At 39.9% G+C, this 17,502-nt stretch overlaps 1 protein-coding gene across 5 annotated transcripts in view; it reads right to left on the bottom strand.

Annotated features, from left to right (window-relative positions):
• RCOR3 (REST corepressor 3) overlaps positions 1-17,502 on the bottom strand; it is a 36,542-nt gene that overhangs the window by 14,194 nt on the left and 4,846 nt on the right. For all 5 annotated transcript variants that reach the window (XR_004644973.1, XM_034764545.1, XM_034764548.1 and 2 more), the window contains 5 exons: positions 14,529-14,606; positions 11,917-11,969; positions 9,837-9,998; positions 9,303-9,427; positions 8,178-8,256 (listed from right to left, as the gene is read on the bottom strand). Coding sequence is in view for 4 of the 5 variants with exons in the window: in XM_034764545.1 (XP_034620436.1) it covers positions 8,178-8,256; positions 9,303-9,427; positions 9,837-9,998; positions 11,917-11,969; positions 14,529-14,606 (497 nt within the window). In the remaining variant the exon portion in view is untranslated. The remainder of the gene's footprint in view (positions 1-8,177; positions 8,257-9,302; positions 9,428-9,836; positions 9,999-11,916; positions 11,970-14,528; positions 14,607-17,502) is intronic.

Raw genomic sequence — 17,502 nt, 5'->3', positions numbered from 1 at the left:
ACTCTGAATGCATTCTAATACAGAAGGAACAAAGTTTGAAACCTTTAATTATTTCATGGAATGTAACTGTTTTCTGGACAGCCCTACCAAATGCCAGAATTAAGGTTGCCTGTGCAACCCTAATTCCCCCACCTCCACCCTTTGTACGTATGCATTATGACACAGCCTTTAATAATATGATCACTGGTTTTCCTACAGGACCTCGGCTTCATTCAGTCCACAGGATTTTGTCTCCATTGTTCAGTGTGTGGTTCTAGGCCTTATTTACAGCATAAAGTATATATAAATAAAAAAAATGAGGTCTTGGATATATATCCTATTCAAGATCTTCACAAACAATTTATCTTCACAAAATTCCTGTGAAATGAGGTACTATCCCCATTTTATAGTTTGGGCATAAAGTAAAAAAAAAAAAAAAAAATCCATTAATTTCAGGTGCCGATTTGAGATGCTTAGGACCTGATTTTTTGCCGTATTTTGCATTTTATAGCACTTGAAATAGTCTAATACAGCTCCCACTGACTTCATAATGCAGTCAATGCACATCTGCAAATCAGGATCCAGGGCCTGAAGTCAGAAAATGAGGAACACATGATGAGGGAGCATCTCTGAAAAGTTTGGTTTAAGTGATTTGCTCAGCATCACATAGGATCTGTGTGGCAAAGGCAGCGATAGAATCCAATTCTCCAGGGCAGCATTCAACTGTCTTAATAATGAAACTATCCTTTCTATTCCTGCAACCCCCCCAACTCATGCACTATACACTTTTCAGTTCCTACAACAAATGAGGCGGGGGTCCTACAGACAACAGCCTTCTTTACTACACAACTCCGATTCATCTCCAAAGCAGGTCCATCTGGCACACTGATGGAATGAGACAGAGTTCCTGTGGAAAAGACAGTATGATCATGTAACTGAAGTCTATCAATGCATATGCACAAGAGTGCTGAATTAGGATTGCATGGACAATCCTAATTCTGGCATTTCCTAACTTGTGAGTGCTTGGCTTTTGCAACTTTAATAATGTTCTTTTACATAGTTTGCAATTTCTTAGGTTTTAAAGAAACTGAAAATATAAAAATTCTACCAAAATGATACCCCATGGTTCATCAGCAAGGGTGGAACCTTCTGATCCATCACAGAAACCTCTGCCATCTAAGCTAACTGAGTAACTGACCATAGTGATAGGCTGTCATCCTGTATTCCTCCTTGGGGAATTCTGCACCACTGCACATGCAGAATTTTGCAGAAATTAACATTGCATGCGCAGAATTTCCTTTCCCCCCCACAGACATGGGCTGCTGGACCAGCAGAGCCCAGCTCACACATAGAAGACACTGCTGGGGGGAGGGGGAGAGAGGGTTCCTGGCAGCTGCAGTTCCCAGCATGCCCTGAGGCAAGGAGAGGGTGGCATGCAGGAAACTCCATGCAAACTTAGGACTGAGCATCATGCAGTTTCTCCCTCTGGATCCCTGGGCTTTGGGGAGGAGGGGTTGTGGGTGGCTGGCCACCCCAGCTAAGTGTGTGGGGGGGGGGAGGGGTGGGGGAGGAGAGCGAGAGCGAGCAGAGAAACAGGAACTGGGTTGTTATAGGGGTTTCTTTAACTCTCTACTCCTGGGGGAACTTATGTGCATGTCTGTATTGTTACAGACATACTTGCTGACAGGTATTTTGAAATAAATTACCAAAATAATTAGGGCTGTCAAGCTATTAAAAACATTAATTGCGATTCATCGTGCAATTAAGAAAAATAATTGCAATTAATCACACGATTAATTGCACTGTTAAACAATAGGATGCCATTTGTTTAAATAGTTTTGGATGTTTTCCACATTTTCAAATATATTGATTTCACTTACAACACAATACAAAGTGTACAGTGCTCACTTTATATTTATTTTTGATTACAAATATCTGCACTGTAAAATACAAAAGAAATAGTATTTCAATTCACCTAACACAAGTACAGTAATGCAATCTCTATCACGAAAGCCCAACTTAAATATGTAGAATTATGTACAAAGATAACTGCACTCAAAAATAAAACAAAGTCCACTCAGTCCTACTTCTTGTTCAGCCAATCATTCAGACAAAAGTTTGTCTAAATTTGCAGGAGATAATGCTATCCACTTCCTGTTTACAGTATCACCTGAAAGCGAGAACAAGAGTTTGCATAACACTGTTGTAGCTGGCATCGCAAGATATTTACATGCCAGATGCACTAAAGATTCATATGTCCCTTCATGCTTCAGCAACCGTTCCAGAGGAATGTGTCCATGCTGATGACGGGTTCTGCTCGATAATATCCAAAGCAGTGCGGACCGACGCACATTCATTTTCATCCTCTGAGTCAAAGGCCACCAGCAGAAGGTTGATCATCTTTTTTGCTGATTCAGGTTCTGTAGTTTCCGCATTGGAGTGTTGCTCTTTTAAGACTTCCAAAATCTGAGAGGGAGGAGGTATGGAGCATGCTTTTAGAAGGCACTTCAGATTCTTAAACTTTAACTCGAATGATGTAGCTGTCTTAGAAATCTCACACTGGTACCTTCTTTGCATTTTGTCAAATCTGCAGTGAAAGTGTTCTTAAAATGAACAACTTGTGCTGGGTCATCATCTGAGACTGCTATAACATGAAATATATGGCAGAATGCGGGTAAAGCAGAGCAGGGGACAGACAATTCTCCCCCAAGAAGTTTAGTCACAAATTTAATTAATACATTATTATTTTTTAAATGAGCATCATCAGCATGGAAGCACGTCCTTTGGAATGGTGGCCAAAGCATGAAGGGACATAGGCTAAACATTCGTATCTGGCATGTAAAGACCTTGCAATGATGGCTACAAAAGTGCCATGCGAACACCTGTTCTCACTTTCAGGTGACATTGTAAACAAGAAGCAGGCAGCATTATCTCCCGTAAATGTAAACAAACTTGTTTGTCTTAGTGAATGGCTGAACAAGAAGTAGAACTGAGTGGACTTGTAGGCTCACTTTTTTGTTTTTAGTGCAGTTATGTAACAAACAAACAAAAAAAAATCTATATTTGTAAGTTGCACTTTCACGATAGAGAGATTGCACAACAGTACTTGTATGAGGTGAATTGAAAAACACTTTCTTTGGTTTGTCATTGTTACAGTGTAAATATTTGTAATAAACAATATAAAGTGAGCAGTCTACTTTGTAAACTGTGTTGTAATTGAAATAAATATATTTGAAAATGGAGAAAACATCCAAAAATATTTAATAAATTTCAATTGGTGTTCTATTGTTTAACGGTGCAATTAAAACTGCGATTAGTCACGATGAATTTTTTTTGAGTTAATCGCATGAGTTAACTATGATTAATCAACAGCCCTAAAAATAATTGAAACTGGCGTGATTATGCAGTGTTAGTTTGACAAATAAGATTTGCAAAATTTTAAAATTTTGTGCAGAATTTTTAGTTTTTTGGCACAGAATGCCCCCAGGAGTACCTGTATTTGAGCAAACACTAGAAGGGAATGAGACCCACTGTCAGAAATTTGCTGACATCAGAGAATTGGTAAAATTCAAGAAACTCTGGTTCCATTTTTTGGGGGGGGAGCGGAGGGGGGAGGGGAGAATGTTCTAGAGGGCACAGACTTTTGCCCCATTCCTTCCACCCCCCCCCCCAAAAGCCTGACCTCTTCACCCATCCCTGGTTCCTTGTCCCAGTCCCATTCTCCTTGTCTACCCGGCCCCAATTTCTGCTCCTCATCCCAGTCCCTTGCCAGCACCTTCTGGGATCCTTGACAGATCTGTCTCTCCTCCCACATTGGTTCCCAGTCCCAGTTTCCTTCTCTAGGATCCTAGCCAATTTTAGTCCCCTGAATCCCTGGCTCCTTGTCCAAGTCTTTGTCCAGCCAGTTCCAATTCTCCCTCCACACACCAGTTCCTTGTTAGATCTCAGTGCCCGCCCCCAGCTCCCAGTTCTCATGCTTAGCTAAGCAGTCAGTCAGTCCGTCCCAGTCTTCCCCCTCCAACATCCAGTCACATTTCCCATCCCACCCTCCACTCTTAGTCTCCTTGGACTCCTTGCCCCAATCTATTTCTTTTCCTCCCCAGTGCTACTTTTGTCCCCTTAGCACTGAAGTCAGATGGATTCCTTCTCCTTGCTGCCCAAGTGCCACCATGTATACGTGTGTCACTGTGCGCACAGACGAGAGAGAGTGTTTCTCTGTTCTCATTTCCAGTGCCCAGCCCCAGCCAGGAGCAGCCACTACAGGGAAAGTGCCTCTGAGCGAGCATGGCCCTGGGCTGACACACGCTCAGTCACTCCGTGGGGCTGGTGCACATGCAGTCTGGTCAGCACTAGAAGCTGAGAGAGGCGCTCAAGCACGCTCACTGAGGATACACTCTTTGGCTGTTAGTTCTAGCAAGTCTCCGAGCCTCTGCACAAGTACTCAGTTTAACTTTCCAGTTTTTCAAAGGCTTATAACTTTGCCAAATGTGCGTGGAATTCCACAGGGGCAACAAAAAACATTAACTGCATAGGAGCACGTAGGACCACATTTTTAAAAGGTATTTAAGGGTTGCTGAGCTCAGCATTGCTAGTCTGATTTAAGAGCCTAAATCTCATTTTCAAAAGGGAGTTAGGCATGTAGAAGTCTAAATCTCATCACACTGAGCATAGCAACACCTGAATACCTTTACAAATCTGCGCCTAAAACATTTTTTAAAAAATAACAGAGGGGTAGCCGTGTTAGTCTGAATCTGTAAAAAGCAACATAACTATGCTCCCAATATTTCTGTTAGTCTTAAAGGTGCCACAGGACCCTCTGTTGCTTTTAAAAATAAGTTTGCTTTGCCCATGTTAAAAAAAAAAAACAAAAACCACACAACAAACCCACAATGTATTACTCCCTAGCCTCATTCTCTAGAACCGCTGAATCATCTTGACTGACAATTTTCCAAAAGCAAAGACCCGGGTTTTTGTTTTTGCTTTCCTCAGCATGGGCCAGGGGTCACTTGCAGGTTTAAACTAGTGTAAATGGTGGATTCTCTGTAACTTGACGTCCCTCAAATCACGATTTAAAGACTTCAATAACTCAGCCAGTGGTTATGGGTCTATTACAGGGGTGGGTGGGTGAGGTTCTGTGGCCTGCAATATACAGGAGGTGACTGGATAATCATGATGGTCCCTTCTGGCATCATGAAAGCATCAACCAACTATAATTATATGCAAAAAACTAAGTTAAAAGAACCTGGTGTTAAAGTTGCACAGCCAAGCAGTCAAGGAAGTGCAAAAATTAAGGTTTCTTCCTGGCAGCACCTCCTAACTTTTGAGTGCTTGGCTCTGCAACCTAATGACTGTTCTTTTAACTTTGTGTTTAATATATACTTACACTTCTCTATGATCTTAGTTACAGATTATTAAATTAATTCCTGAATTGCTCCACAGGTTCTGGGGGTGGGGTGTGGAGGGGGGACAAAAACAAAAAAACCCTCAACCTCTCTCAAATCTGCTTGCCTACTTCATTATTTATAGGACTATCACTGTTCCCTTTCAGTTTTCTGCCATCCTATATTGCCATCTGCATACTGTATTTGTTCCTTCTCTTCCTCCCCTCTCCTCTAACTCTAGTATACATTTCTCCCTTAAATTTCTATGGGCTTCTCTTCACTACTGGGAAGATCGACGCTCGATTTAGCGGGTCTAGTGAAGATCCGTTAAATCGACGGCAGTGTGCTCTCCAGTCAACCCCGGTACTCCAGCTCTCCGAGAAGAGTAAGGTAAGTCGATAGGAGAGTGTCTCCCATCAATGCAGTGCAGTGAAGACACCGCGGTAAGTTGACCTAGGCTACGACAACTTTAGCTACTTTATTCATGTAGTTAGAGTAGAGTAATTTAGGTCGATTTACCCCAGTAGTGAAGACAAGCCCTATGTTGTGAACCTTCCTCTCTCCACTACAGGATGTTTCGTTCTACCTTAGTGGTCTCATGGAAATTTTGTAATAGATATATGCTTTATAATAGATCAAAGCCAGAGTTTTTTTAAAAAGGATCTTTTGATGACTCTACTTTTCATTTTTGAAGCAACAGCCATAGCTTACCTGTAGACTACTCTAAAAATTATGATTTTTGTTTTATAAAATATAGGATTTTTCTACTTGGCTTAATTTTGCTTAGAAAGTCAAGGTATGTAAGAATCAGAAACATCAGACCACAAAATAAATCTTGATTTAGGTCTGAAAAACTTCTTAGTCTATCTGGCCAGTTTCTACAAACTTGTTAGTTATTTTTAGACTCTAATTTTATTCTGTATCATATTTAATGGTTCAAATACAGTAATTCATGAAAGCAAATTGGGCAAGTCTTTAAAAGTAGCTTGTCCTCTTTTTGGGGCGCTGAATCCAAAAGAGGACATTAGAGCATTCCCCCCATTAGGAAGGGAGGAACAAGAGAGGCAGAAAGACTCTCTCCGCTGGATTTGTGCTATACCAATTCCAAAAAATGTTGAAGGACACACAAGACAGTGGCAAAACTAAGACTAAGATCCATCTCTTTGGACTCCCAGACCAATACCCTATCTGCTGGACCAGTTTATGTTCCAGGTTTCTTTTGGCAGAGATACAAAGTTGTATTAGCAGTGCTATTCCTTTAGTGTCTTTGAAAGGACCCTTGCAAATTTGTGATTTTCTCCCCCACACTCAAAAAAAAAAAAAATTGATTTTTTTTTTTAAACCAGCAAAATTTTCTAATATTTAGAAATGTTTTCTCTCTCCTGTGGTTTGGAAGACCCAAATGTGCTAAGATAACTAAGGAAACTTACTAAATACAAAGGCCTTGGCTACACTTGCAAGTTACAGCGCAATAAAGGAGCCCCGGGCGCACTAGCTCACTTCCCATCCACACTGGCAAGGCACGTAGAGCGCTCTGACTCCGCAGCTACAGCACTGCTGGTACTCCACCTCGGTGAGTGGAATAACGTTTGCTGCGCCCCTGCTGGAGCACCATGGCACCAGTATGAACGAGGTGTTGCATTACTGCGCTCTGATTGACCTCTGGAAACGTCCCATAATCCCCTTAAATCAAGTGGCCACGCTTGTCATTGTTTTGAACTCGCTGTAGGAATGCTGATATGCCCTTTCAAAGCTTCGTTTCTGACAGCTGGTTGCTTATCTGCTCCGGGACCAAGGAATGCTGCTTGCTTTGAGTGAGTGAGGTCTGCTGCTGTCTGAACTTACAAGACAGCATGCTGACACGCTCTCAGCCCCCTAAAAACCCACTCTCTCTCCCTCCACATACACACAGCACACTCCCTGTCACACTCCACTCCACCCCCCGCATTTGAAAAGCATGCTGCAGCCACTTGCATGCTGGGATAGCTATCACAATGCTCTGCTCTTTGTGGCATTGCAAGAGCTGCTAATGTGGCCACGCCAGTGCACTTCCAGCTGAGAGTGTAAACACTCGGCAGCGTTTTCCCTGCTGCGGTCCCCAAAGGCTGGTTTAACTCCCAGCGCTTTACAACTGCAAGTGTAGCCATGCCCAAAGTTGTGTAAATATGTATAGTTTTTTCCTCTAGATTTTCAGTTTTAATAACCTTTAGAGTCTTATTTGCAAGAACAGAAGGTAAAGGGACACCACACTTCTGACTATAAAGTTTTTAAAGATTAAAGATACTTTTACAGATACCAAAGAATTTCCTTCCCTCTTAAAGGGACAAAGTAAGGTCATATCCACCATAATTTCTACTAGAAAGAAGTATTAAAACAAATTAAAGATAGATATATAGATATCCTCATTGCTTTGAATGAAGAGGACACGCTATACTTTGAGAAACACCACTTTGTATTTTAATGAACAAAGAAAGTACTTGATATCCAATTACTCAGCATCAGTAAGAAACTGGAAAGAGCATTTGACAGAACAGCCAAACAAGTGTCTCTTATTGATTAGTCGTGACCTATTCTTTGAAATTTCTTCTCACTGGCTGATCAGCAATTTCTTTACTTCTCTCTCAAAAAAGAGGGGTGTTACATATAAGACTGAAATTGTCTCAGCAAATGAAATAGTAAAGGTTAGCTTCATTCAAAAAGCATCAAAAGCGTCTATATTTTAAACATGATATGAGGACTTCACCATGTTGGAAGTTATACTCTTTACAGAAGGCATCATGGAAAAATTACTAACATTCATTGTAATTAGAGTGTTACCTCCTTTTTGGTTTCTTTTTTGGGATCATAATCACTATCGTTTCCATCCATTGGATGTGCTTCTTCCACATCATCATCACTGAGGATAGACAACAGATGAGTAAACTTGGTCCTATTAGCCTGTTGTTCCACTATTTTTGCTGACACTATCTACAAATTATACAGTTTACATACATTCTAAATAATGTTATAGTCATACTGTTACAAGACACACACACACAGACCGGAGTTATGGTTATTTTGGAATTTCTTTTTAAGATGTAGTACACCCTGGAGGCATTTTTCTTTTGTTAAGCTTGTGTATGTTGCCATAATTAAAGTAACAACAGCTGGAAAAAAATATTCTTCTCTTGGAAAAAAAGCTAAGCAGGAAGACTTGGATACATTTGGATTCCAGTTTATGATGTTTAGGCAATAGCACTTCTGGTGAAATGAAAAGTAAAACACACACTCAGGAAGTTCAGTAATAACTGGAAAGTCTGTAATAACTGGAAAGTCTAACTAGACTGAAAGCAAATGGATTTGATTTTGTAGTCCTTAAGTGACAGGGTCACTAATTATTTTGAATTTATTTAAAAGGCTTGCCTCCTTTATGATAATATGTAGTTAGAACCTTTGCCTCTAAACAACTAAACAGACCTCCATTTTTATGGTAACTACTGTTTTTTAGAATAATAATTGCATGTTAAAATTTATTTTTAAATTGAAGGCTATTTAAAGGTTTAAAAACATAGTACTGTAAACTGCAGAAAGCCAGTAAAACAATATCACTGGACATTTCAGCAATTTGTAGTTGTTTAGTTACCTATTCCTTCCCTCCTAATCCCACCCCCAACCAACATTTCTAAGTCTTGTTTAATAGGACTTGTTTCACAAGACGATTTGCTAACCAGTCTGCTGTGCAGCTACTGCATTCGCCACAGAGTTGTTTACTTCCTAGAGCACAAGTAAAATACAGTTTGTCTGTTGAATGGGCATAGGTCTAAACTAGTGGTACTCTCACCATTAGAAATGGCCTCTTCAGGTTAGAGTTGAAGCATATTGTCAGAAAAATGCTGCCATATCTGTACCTAAACAAAGAACTTCACTCTCGGGCAATTAGTTATTTAAAAGTATTCAACCCACCTGTCACCTTGATTATTTCTATTGGCTAGTTTTCGAGCCTGTCGATCCATCAAGCTTGTCCTAGAGCGAGTTTTTTTCCACGAATAGTAATATTTTACAAGGCTTGCAATAGTCTTGTCTGGAAGCTAGAAGAATTAGTTCAAATATTTTAAAAAAAATGTAAACTATGTAAACTAGTAGCTGAAGCATAATTACCTTACAATAACCCTTATACGAATGCTTTCTTAATTTTCCATGCATTTAGAGAAAGGAGAAAACACTTATGTTTTTCCACTTAAAAAGCTATTTCATGCGTTAACCAAACAAATCTCATGCCACTTCTGTAAATAAATTGAGAGGTTTTACAGCTCTAAAAGGCTGAATAATACAGAAGCAAAAACTGAATTTATGTTTCTTAGAGTTCTTTGGAGTACAAGCCCTATCTTTGAATATGTTTATATGGTACTTAGCACAATGGGGCTTTATTCTGATAGGAGCCTTCAGACTAAAAATATTTATATTAAATAATAGTTATAACCATACATATTACCTTACCATTTGTTGGATCCTGTGAAAACTCTTCCCATGGAAACTAAAAGCTTGTTCAAACAGGACTTTATCCTCAACTGTCCATTCATCAGGGAAAGGAGTGAAATTAGGGAGATCCGCAAGGGACTTCTCAATGTTATGTTTATGCCAGAACAACATGCCAAGTGCCTTTGAAAAGAAATAATCCATTTTTGATTTTAGCTGACTTGTTCAAAGCACACTTTAGAAAGTTATATTTAACATAGGGTTTTTTAATGTGATTAAGTATCTGACATCAGAACCCCCACTATCAAAAGAAATTCACACTTGAGCTTCTCTTCTATTGTGCCTATGTAATACAGCTTAAAAGATTCTTTCCACAGATACTCTGATCAGTGGGCACTTTAGCATTCCATCCATGCTGCAATACCTGGACCAGTTAGATACCAATTAGAGGTCAGTGTGGCAGCATCTCCTCTGAATTAGTTAGCATAGAATAGTGGTAGGCTCAAAATCTGACCTACTTTCTCCCTCTACAAACAGATATAGACTATGTAGTTCTTTACAGACCTTCCTGGGCCCAACTCCCAGCCCATTCAAACAAAAAGATTTCTGCTGTTCAGTGACCAGAAAGCTTCCCAGCCCTCTACCCTCACCTGTTGCACGTGCACATGCAGTAAAAATATTCATTAGGGAGACAAGGTATTTGCAGTTTTAAAAGGCTGCTAGTGAGTAAATAAAATACAATTTTGAAACTCTGAATACATCCTGAATGTCCTTTTAACAATCCCCCACCTCTCAAATAAAAACACTGCCTGGCTTGTGTTGGGCATTTCCATTGTCCATGGCTGTGTATGATACACCATAAAACAGACAATTTTAAATAAATCTCTTTACTGGGTGTAACTAGAGAGTAATCGCTCTGTATTTCTGATAAAGACTCTAGAACAACTGGAGACTTCTCCCCCATCCCCTAAAACACACACACACACAAAAACCTTCATAGATTTTGCACCAAGGCTTGTTCAGGACTTGGGGAATACTCAAACAGAACTGACTAAATTAGTTTCATACACAGTGTATATGATCAATAAAAGCTCATCAAGTCTCAGTGCCTTGATTTAATGGATCTACCAGCTTTTCCCCTGACAACATTTTTCCACTGTAAGCACAAACTACCAGCAGTTTGTGTATGCAGACCTTCTCACAAGCACTGTATCTTTTTCCTGAAGAGCACTGGAAAAAACAGTACAAGCTAAACTTTTTTTTCTGTACACATTCTAGACACCACAACATTGTCTGCCTCTCCTTCCAACAATACAGACTTAAATAGCCACGTATTGCAATGAGTTCTCATTACTAAGGTTTCATTATTATTTGCCCTACTCTTCTTCCCCAAAACAAGGTTATACAACAGGATGTTTTACTGGTACACCAATAACTCAACTTTTGTTTTCTGTTACCCTTACTTTTACTGTATTCATTCACTTGGTAATTTTTTAAATACAAACTTGCTACAGTTCTTAGTCATTAGTGTGAACTAGCAACGTTTACCTATACTGTTTTTCATGGGATAGTGATTAAAGAGTAGTAAAACCAAAACCAAGCTTTAACTACAACCTCCAAACACTGCAAGTTTTGAAACTTTGATAGTGTTTTTCTTGCTTTGAAACATGCCAGTTGAATTATTTTTGTATCACCCCACTAGCTGAAATGCCTCTGCAACATGGAGAGCATTGAATCAATGTTAGCATTTAAAAATATTTAAAATTCTTAATTCCAAAATGCACAAGTCCATTCCCAAAATTGCTTGCCTAAGAAATTTTTTTTAAGTTACATAAACACACAATTACATGACATGCCCAGTGTACCGAAACATACCAAACCTTTCAAAACTGTGCATTACAAGCTGAGCATGTCATAAAAATAAAGAACTCAATCTTTTGTAGAGAATCCAGACCACAACAGTATGCAGATCCATAAAACTGCAGTGTTTGCTGCCACGCCTGAAGAGAGATAGCATTAGTTAATGGAAGCCAGATGAAAAAAAGTGAGTTGTGTTATACTCACAGTAAACGCCACATTAAAAATCATTCATAGAACTTACCTGTTCCACATTGTATCCATGTTTTTCCTTTGCTATTGCAATATATTCGTCCACTGTAAGAAAGCAATGCCAGAATTAATTTATCTGAAAGTGTTAGTTCTGCTATAAAACTACAAAAAGTTAATCACTTAAATGTACCAAAGCAGAGGTGCAATTATGGATAACTGATATCAAAGTTTTGATTATATGTTTCAATCCTTCTTCCCTACCTTTCGTATATTGCTTGTTTTCACAGGGCCTGATCTTGCAAAAGCTTATGCATGTGCTTAACTTTACACACTACATGGAGTCGGTGAGGTTTCTTGAAGTGTGTAAAATTGAAGCAGTGCAGAAACTATTTTCCTATGTTTGTACAGTGCCTGTATTGTAGGGACTACAGTAATAAACTGTACATAATGGTCTCCACTAAGATACTTATGTCAATTTTAACAATATTTAATTAGTTACCAGAGATTTGTTGATCGAGTGATCTTTCACCGATCTCACCGCTGGGGACTTTCAAAGAGTGGAGAATTGGGACGTTTCAAAAGAGAATTGAGAACTTTTATTTTAAACATAGTATATTAAACAGTCAGTTAATCTAAATAACCCCACCCAGCCACAGCTGCATAATCTCACAGGTCCTTAGTTTTTAATCCCTTGATTATCAGCATTATATTTAGCCATCCATGGAGTCAATTGTCAATAGAAGTGTATATATGAAAGTCTGACCATTACCTTACCAACAGTAAATTTGTGACTTAACTGCTATACTCTACTTATGTCTAGCCAAAATGCTTGGACCAAGTATCTGTCACTGACCTTAAATACAGTAATTCCCCACTTAACGTTGTCCCGGTTAACGTTGTATCGTTATTACGTAGCTGAACAATTAGAGAACATGCTTGTTTAAAGTTGCGCAATGCTCCCTTATAATGTTGTATGGCAGCCGCCTGCTTGCAGAAAGAGCAGCCCGTTGGAGCTAGCTGGTGGGGGCTTGGAACCAGGATGGACCGGCAGCGGCCCCATAAGCTCCCCATGCGACAGCCGCCCAGCAGGCTATCAACTGCGGGGAAGTTCAGCTGTCCTTCCCCCCACTGCCGTGTGCTACTCTTGCCCTCTGCCTTGGAGCTGCTCCTGGGAGCCTCCTGCTTGCTGTGCAAGTGGGTGGGGAGGAGGGAGAGAGAGGAGTGCTAATGTCAGGGTGTCCCCCTCCCCCTGTACCCCACCTCCACAGAGCGGGGGGGGGGGGGGCCACACAGGGCTCAGGACAGATGGCGCTTGCTGGCAGCAGCTGCTGTCTCAACTTGCTGATCTACTTAAAAAGGCAGTGTACTTAGAGTGGGGTCAGCGTACTTAAAGGGGCAATGCGCGTCTCTCTTTCACTCTCTCACACACACACACACACACAGTGTGTCTCTCTGTCTCTCTCTGCCATGCTGTGTCTCCTTCCTCCATTCGTGCTGCCTTGTAGAGTGGGAGGCTACATTAACAACAATGTGTTAACTCTTGAGGGCTCAGCCGAGTGCTAGTTCCCAGGAAATGCCTTATTACTAAATGAAATATCCCACCCTCTGACTCCACCACCTCTCTTTTGTCTGGTGAAAAAAAAAATTTCCCTGGAACCTAATCCACCCAATTTACATTAATTCGTATGGGGAAATTGGATTCGCTTAACATCGTTTTGCTTAAAGTAGCATTTTTCAGGAACATAACATTAAGTGAGGAGTTACTGTATTCTCCATTATTAATTGACCCACCCTCACAACTGAAGAGTAAAGGGACATTCCTTGTAATTGGAAGGTGACAGATTTAAAAAGTGATTATAAATTTATATGGATAACAAAAATCTTAATGCGATAGCTGTAAATATTAAAAAGATAAAACCAGAGATTTGGAAAGGATATAAACCCTCAAGCTTTTGGGCTTACGTCAATTTATTACTACTGTGATTAGGAGGAAACTTTCTCTGGGGTCAGGTTCTCATAACTGCCTAGTGCAAGGTTTCTTCCTCTGAAGCATATACTGCTAGAGGCAAGATACTGGACAAGACTGACCGCTGGTCAGATCTAGAAAGATAATTCCTATATTTTGATTATCTTCTTAGGTGATGAAACAGAATAAACGCTACTTTTCCAGTAAGAGGGCAACAGGTATCTATGTCTGCATAAGGTCTTCCCCTTGAACTGGTCCCCACTGCATTTCCTCCATGGTAACTCATCTATGCAGACTTCCATAGCAACACATTTTCTTCTGGAATTGTACAATGAAATTTCTCAAGATTACAACATATATTAATAGTAGGGCAAAAGATGTAGAGACCAGTGGTAACAATAGATGCATTTCAAGAGGTCTGAAGGCTTGATTAGACATCAAAGCCTTCTTCCCAACCACAGGATGATAGAAACATTCCACCTTTCCTTTCCCAAAATCCCCTGAATGAGAAATAACGGGGGGGGGGGGGGGGAGAGACACACATCAGCTTGTTTGTTTCATACGCAGTATAACTTATGCAACTTTCCCACACTGCAAGAGGGATTATGTGCTAAAAATTAGAAGTAGACAGTTCATCAGAAGCAATGAATCAGTTCTAGTTAATAGAGTACAATTTTTCTTGTGAGAAGAGGACTTACACTTGGCATCTGGAATACTATGGTATGGAGACCACACAAGCATCCCTCCATTGTCTTTATCAGTATATTTTGTAGCACCTGTAAGAAAAGTTGTCTTTTAGTGTTTATTAATAAGACCTAAAGAACAGTGCATTCACAGTTATTTCCCTACACGTATATAAGACGACTAGCACAACTGAAGTGATCCAACTGCCATTCACAACTGGATATTAGAGATGACTCCAGTTACCAGAATTTGACAATTAAAGCTGCTTGCCAGGGTTGGATTGGATGCAGAGTTTAGGGATCATCCTGTTGGGCTAGTTCCTAGTGTAGCTGGAGGCAGTAAGTGTGTTAGTTTCCTTGACACTGACAACGTTACCACAGTCTGATTTGTCATGTGTCCTTGGTTGGGCTTCTTTAAAAGAGGCTAAATTACTTGTTGAACATAGCTGCTCAATGATGCTTGACCCTTAGAGCAAGAGAACAGCTATATTGACTACTATATTCTTACACAGAGTTAATAAAACCATATATGATATAAGCCTTGATTACCACCTTTCTTGCCAAGTCTCTACCCAGCAGTTAAAGTAGACACTCCCTGGGTTTATACAGAACCAGAGTTTTCCTCAAGGAGCTGTCTTCCTGAGGGAGTCCAGACCCATCCCCACCTCTCTTTACTAGCTACTGGGTTATTTATTTAAGTTTCCTATTGGCTCCCCCCACACTGCAAAGATGCCTTCCTTTGTTTTTGCATTATCTCTAGCTAGTAGGAAAATGATCATTTTGGAGGAGAGATGAGTGTAATGTTTTCTGGATGTGTACTCTATTTAGTCTGTTTTCTTCCTTTCGATTTGTAGCGTTTTGTATTTGGTACTGTCTTTGCAGACTAATGCCAGTTACAGATGTTATATCAAAATACAATAAGCAAAAGTTTAATTTTAAATAATTACGTTATTTAAAAAGTTAGTTCCTTACAACCACTTTCTACTCTTTGTTTATAAGAAAGAATTCCACTTTGGGTTAATATGAATACAGTAGCATCACAATTAGTTATGCAAATATGGTAAATGCATCTCCTTCACCTGCAGCACAAGTCAAATATTTGTCAATTTGAGCCAGCAATAGTAACTCATCTCTTGAATGTAGGATAATTAAAGACCATGAAATAAGAGGACTACCAGAATACATGCTTGTGGAATGTTCAAGTTTAACATGGACATAAAAATCAACTAATGTATGTCCTGGATACCAGCAGCTATTACATATTCAAGTTTAGAAGAAGATTCAAAGCTTGAAGTTATCACAGAATTATAAAATGTAGGGCTGGAAGGGACCTTGAGAGGTCATCAAATTCAGCCTCCCACTCTGAGGAAGGAGTGAGTAAGCCTAGACCATCCCTGACAGGTGTTTGTCCAAAAACCTCTTCTTAAAGACCTCCACTGTCAGGGATTCCACAACCTCCCTTGAAGTCAATTGAGTCCAAAATTTAGCACTTCCTATCTTGTACTCAGTGGATTTATTTTTTAAAACCTCACTCTGAAGAAGGAGATAGTTGTAAAGATTGAGACAGAGAAGTTTTCGAAATATTGTTATTTTAAAAAGCCAAATTGTTTAAAAAAAGTAACTTTTTTTTAACTTAAACCACACTTTTAACCATTTAGGGGAAAAAATAAAGATATCAGAGTCCACCTTGGTTACTTGTAAAACAATGCAATATATGGCCAAATATGTATGTATGCTTGGCAAACAAAAATAAGAGTCAGCATTTATAGAGTTTATTCTGAACCAAGAAATAAGTCTTGAACAAGCCACCATTCAAGTAATACTGAAAAGGCATGCTAAATTTTAAAAACACTCAATATTTTTCATATAATAAAAGTAATATCTGTTATTTACAGCCAGAAGCTTTGTACTTGGAATGACCACGGAATGAACAACAATTCCATCATGCCCCCTTCTCAAGAGTTGAGCCTAAACCTAAGTAGCTTAACTTTCATGTTGCTATTCCCTCCCCATGTCCTAACAGGATGTCACACTGTTCCCTCCCACAGTAAAGCCCACAGATGGAAGGATGAAACAAACAAGGAATCCTTCCTCTTTACCTTCTCCCACATATTCTACTGCAGGAAGTAGCAACCTAGATCTGATAGGCCATTGCAGTGTGTCCTGTAAGGGACTGATGGGGACTGGGGTGGGAGGGAGAAGAGAAGTTGGGGTTTTAAGGGTTGTATAGGTGGAAGGTTGGAATATTCCATGGGACAAACCCTCAGACCCTTCAGATCCTTTTAAAAATGGGTGATGTTTTTCCATTGCAGAATGGATTTCACACAAAAGGTAACCTTTTCCGGGTAATTTTCATAGGGAGATGTGAATTCCCCCTTCCCCCCCATACAAGACCACTCACTCCCTGAATTCAACCAAGCAGAGTTCTCCACAGGATCAGGAAGGGAGAGGGTGCAGGGAAAGACCATGCTGAAGAGGCGCCTGACCCAACTGCCTTCAGCACAGGAGGGAGAAGTCCATGTGGAGAGGACCCTTTACATGTAATGTAGGGGGAATGATGCGTTCCACGAGAACTGGAATGAAAGTAAGCTAGCTGAGGAAAAAGGACTCCAGCTCAAAAGACAGCATGGTCTTTGACCGGCAGTTCTATTCTGCTTATTGATAAGAGGTAGCGGCAAATAGATGGAAATACTAGGGAAGTTAGAGACTAATGAATGTGAAATGAAATGAGCTATCAACCAGGAAGGATTAGGCAGAGAACGATGCAGGTCTGAAAAATTCTAGAATTCTCAGTGTAAAAGGTCGACCAGTAAAACCTCAATGTAAGCTCTTTTGGTAGAGCCTGTATGTTGCACTGTGCATTGTACATCACCATGTACGTCAGTGCTGCTCAACAGTCGATACTTCAAAAATAAGATTCCATCCAACTGAAGATGGCTTTTAATTCATCAGTTCTCCTATTTGTTGCTGTGCTAAAGCTATTCCACTA

The sequence above is a fragment of the Trachemys scripta genome, chromosome 3 (genome assembly GCF_013100865.1).
Source record: "Trachemys scripta elegans isolate TJP31775 chromosome 3, CAS_Tse_1.0, whole genome shotgun sequence".
NCBI classification, from domain to species: Eukaryota; Metazoa; Chordata; order Testudines; family Emydidae; genus Trachemys; species Trachemys scripta.
This window is presented reverse-complemented; position numbering and strand designations above follow the sequence as displayed.